Raw genomic sequence first — 4,598 nt, 5'->3', positions numbered from 1 at the left:
ATATGTGTGCTTCAGATGCACTGATCATGAAATCTTTCTAGAACAGGATCACAGTTTGGCATAGACAGGTCCAGTAATGTAATAAATTACATCCACATAGTTTAAGAGCAATCAATTGGATATCCGAAGACTTATCTCTGTAATTAAGTGGATGTGGGATCTTGAGCAAATCACTCTAACTCTAGGCTTCTGTTTACTTACCTCTTGAAAAGGAGATGGATTCAATCATTCTCTTCACTTGCCATATAGTTGTCCTGATTGACACATTGTTACTTTGATATTTGAATGGAAATACATCAATGAGCTCAATCCTATAACACTAGTTACTTCATGCTTACCAGAAGCTTGGGTTACCAGCAACCTATTAACTTTACTAGGAAAATAAATTGTTACCTAGTAAATGTATATTAGTTTATTGACAACATATTTGAGTATGTAAATAGAACTTGTGGGAAAAATAATGTATTTAGTCCTTGGTGATGAAGAGGTTGGAAACTCTTACTCTATTCCACCACAGAAGGCATGAGTCTTCTCTTCAGTCTCTTCATGGCTGACTTCATTTCTTGGTTCCTCAGAGTGTAGATCAAGGGGTTCATCAGAGGGGAGATGACAGTGAAGGTGACAGAGATGGCTTTATCTGTGGGGAGGGCAGTGAAGGGCCGGGCGTAGACATAGATACAGGGCACAAAGTGCAGGGTCACCACAGTGATGTGTGAGGTGCAGGTGGAGATGGCTTTCCTCCTGCCCTCCCCTGCCTGAGACCTCAGCATCATTAGGATGACTGTGTAGGACACAAGCAGGAAGATAAACCAAAGGGTAGTGACTAAGCCATTGTTGGAAATCATCAGGAGCTCAAGTGCAAAGGTGTCTGTACAGGCGAGTTTGAGGATCTGGGGGACATCGCAGTAGAAAGTGTCAAGAACATTGGGTCCACAGAAGGGGAGGGGCAGCAATAGGGAAATTTGCACGATGGAGTGGACAAAGCCCCCCACCCAGGAAGCCAAAATGAGGGCAGTGCATCGTCCCCTACTCATGATGGTGACATAATGCAGGGGCTTGGAGATGGCTATGTAGCGATCAAATGCCATCACAGAGAGAGAGAAAATATCCGCTCCACCAAGCAGGTGGAAGAAAAATATTTGCATCATGCAGGTAGTATAGGATATGGTCTTTATCTTTGACAGAAGGTCTGCCAGGACCTTTGGAGCGGTGATGGAGGAGAAGCAGATGTCAAGGATGGCTAGATTGCGGAGCAGGAAGTACATGGGGGTGTGAAGGCGAGGCTCACAGGTCACAGTGACCATGATGAGGAGGTTTCCCAGAAGAGTTGTCATGTACACAAAACACAGGAAAATAAATAAGACCAAACTGAGATCTTGGGACTGAGTAAGTCCTAGAAATATAAATTCTTTTACCCTGGTGCCATTTCCCAACTCCATTGAATCATATTTCTTCTTCTTCGTATTGCTTGGAAAAAATTAAAAGTGTTATTTCAGAAAGTGTTTACTCTCCCTTAATAGAGTCATGTTTACAGAGTCAGGTATTAGGTCAGAAAACTAGTGAGGTGTTATCAGTACATGAAGAGCCTTTCCAAGGTTATTGCTAACATGTCCTACATGACATCTCATTACACAAGCATGCATTTAGTTATTGTTTTCTTCTGTAATTTATAAGTATTTCAGAAAGTGCATAAAAATAGTGTTCTCAGAATATAAGTTCCAAGTATCCAAGATAAACAAGTGAATGTTAAATATTCAGAAATGGAGTATTTTGGCACAAGGGATACAAAAATGGATACAGTTTGGTGTGTGGATAAGACAATGCCTATTAGGTACGACTGGAGTCCTTTGAGGATCCACACGAGTATGGGTTTTTTACCAGACTGGGTGCTCCGTTTAAATACTTTAAGAACTCCTATCTGCAACATGGTTGTCCTTCAACTGAATTTCACAGAAGCACTCCTCCTTTTTTTAAATCACAAGTTTAATGCTGTGAAAAATTAGAAAATTTTAAAGCTGTAAAATTCTTCTCTATTGTTCTTATCTTCCTTAAATGGATTTCTTTGTTTCTGTCTTTACTTTAAACTACTTTAGGTACCAAAAGCCCCGGAGTTGAATAACTCCTCAGCTATGAAATAAAAGTGGTAACGCAGAGCTTCTCTTATGTTCACTGGTCAAATTTATTTCCTAAATGCTATTTTTTTATTGCGCTGTCATTGACATAAAATAGAATCATATGTTTGAAGCGTACACCTTGATAAATTTTGACATAAGCGTATACCCACGAAATCATCACTGTGTTGAAGATAGTTAATATATTTATCAATGCAAAAATGTCTTTGTGGCCATTTATAATATGTCCCTTCTGCCCTTCCTTCTTCAGGTAACCATTGATCTGTGCTCTGTCGCTATCTATTAGTTTGTGTTTTCTAGAACTTTCTATAAATGGAATCCTACAATGTGTACTCTCTTTTTGTTTGGCTTCTTTCACTTACAAAATACATCCATGTTTTTGCATGCGCCAATATTCTTTTCCTTTTTATAGTATGCATGTGCCACATTTTGTTTTTCAGTTTGCTTGTTGATGAATCTTTGGATTGTTTCTATTTTTTGGCTATTACACATAAAGCTTTTATGAATGTTCGTGTATAGGTCTTTGTGTGGACATATGTTCCCATTTCTCTTAGGTACGTACCTAAGAATAGGATGGTTGTAACTCTTAAAATTCAATAGGAAAACAAACCATCTAATTAAAAAACAGGGGGCAAATGCTTTGAACAGGCACTTCAACAAGAAGATATAGGGATGGCCGATAAGCACATGAAAACATGCTCAACATCATTCATCACTGGGGAAATGTAAATGAAAGCCATAGTGAGATAACAGTACACATCTACTAAAATGGCTAAAATAAAGAAGGTGGATATATGAAGAGTTGACAAAAATGTAGAGGAATTGTAACTCTGGTGGGAATGCACAATGATGCAACCACTTTTGAAAACAGTTTATCAGTTTCCTAAAATGTTAAGTGTGTGCTTACAATATAATCATTTTGCTTTTGAATTCCTTTCTTATTTTTTGTGAATCCTTGAAAGGGACTTAATTTCTTTCTTTACAGTTTATCTCTTTTTTATTACCATAATCAGAAAGAAAGGTGAAAGTCACTTCTTTCACTTTTTGGGTGGGTTTTCCAGTACAAATGAAGAAATTTATTTTCACCTAGCTCACTTTCTGTTCAAGTTGTCTTTCTTCTGTGTGTAATTTTGTTTAAAGTCTACTTAATATGGGAGACTAAACAAGCCACCAAGAGTAATCAGAGCATGCAGGCAGATACCTGGCAGCCTCTGGCATCACATAGCCTGTTCAAATCCCAGCTGGGTACTTACTGGTTACGGTATAAGAGAAGTTACTTTACCCCTTTGGCCTCAGCTTCTGCATCAGTATTTGGAAACAATAGCATCTTCCTTGTGTGATTTTTGTGAGGATTAAATGAATTAATCTATGCAAAAGCATCAATACTTAGAGCATTGCCTAAGCAATAAGTGTGCTTATGTGTGTGTTACCTTAAAGTAAAACTCCAGGTTAGTAACTGTCACAGGCACACAGCTCCTTTAAATGTACTGACAATCTTTTAGAGGAGCTGTACATTTTCTAGAATATGTTTTCTAAAACAGCTTCATCAAAACATACTTTTTTGGGGGAAAATAGGGGGTATTTTTCTTTTACTGTCAATGAGAGTGGCCCAGAGGGTGGTTACAGTGTATGGTAGCAAGGAAAGTGCTTGCTTGGTTTGGTTTCTTATCTGACATCATCTTAGCAGACCAGAGAAATCTGGTGCAGGTCTCTGCAGTGAGAGCTATCTGTGCTCAAGTCCTGGCTTTGTCACTGTGTCATTTGGGTAAGTGAGAGACCTCATGGAGTCTCCACTTCTTCATCTGTGGAATGGGGATTATAGTAATATCCACCTCACAGGGAAGTTATGGGGATTAGGTGAATTAACATATGCAGAGTCTCAGCACACATGGCTGCTTATCTGTTGTGATGTGTATTATGCTGGGTAACCTTAACCCAGGAGGCTTATCAGGAAATAGAGTGTGTTGAACTAATTAGTAGCTGAGCTATCAATTCTGACTAGTTAAAGTGGGGAAATGATCACCAGAAAACACCAACTCAATCTAGTTACTAGAGATAATGAGGAGGTCCTACCTAGTTATGAAAACACTCCACAGGGACCTCCACGTAAACCATAGACAATGGTCTACACAGAAGGGTAGAAGGTACAGTACCTCATACTCCAAGTCAGGCCTGTTTGTCAGAAAGGAATAGGTCCATGTTCACAAACTACCTTTCGTAATTCAGACAACATCCTCCACCTTCTGCTCCATTTTTCTGCTATTTTTACTCCATTTCATTATTTAACAAATATTGATAAAAAATTGGCAGAGGTCTAGGTTATTTGAGAGAAATGAATATAATCCCAAACCAGTGGAGAAACAACTGAAATATAAAAGTGATACGGGTGTGATGGGGACCGTCATAAGACAGATGAGCTGTGTGTGAGAAAAGGGTGATTTCTCACCAAGAGGCTCAGAGGAAGCT

The 4,598-nt window shown here is 38.9% G+C and overlaps 1 protein-coding gene across 1 annotated transcript; it reads right to left on the bottom strand.

Moving 5' to 3' along the window:
• Positions 1-503: 503 nt before the first annotated feature.
• LOC138916868 (olfactory receptor 4D11-like) lies at positions 504-1,439 on the bottom strand. Its single transcript, XM_070230472.1, has one exon. It carries the CDS (start codon positions 1,437-1,439, stop codon positions 504-506), a length of 936 nt encoding a protein of 311 aa, XP_070086573.1.
• Between the last annotated feature and the right edge of the window lie 3,159 nt (positions 1,440-4,598).

This window comes from Equus caballus, chromosome 12 (genome assembly GCF_041296265.1).
Source record: "Equus caballus isolate H_3958 breed thoroughbred chromosome 12, TB-T2T, whole genome shotgun sequence".
NCBI classification, from domain to species: Eukaryota; Metazoa; Chordata; class Mammalia; order Perissodactyla; family Equidae; genus Equus; species Equus caballus.
Note: the sequence above shows the minus strand (reverse complement) of the source record. Positions and strands in the feature narration are given on the sequence as shown.

Excerpts from the sequence above, each read along its gene's own strand:
- LOC138916868 (XM_070230472.1), bottom strand. The coding sequence starts at position 1,439 with ATGGAGTTGGGAAATGGCACCAGGGTAAAAGAATTTATATTTCTAGGA.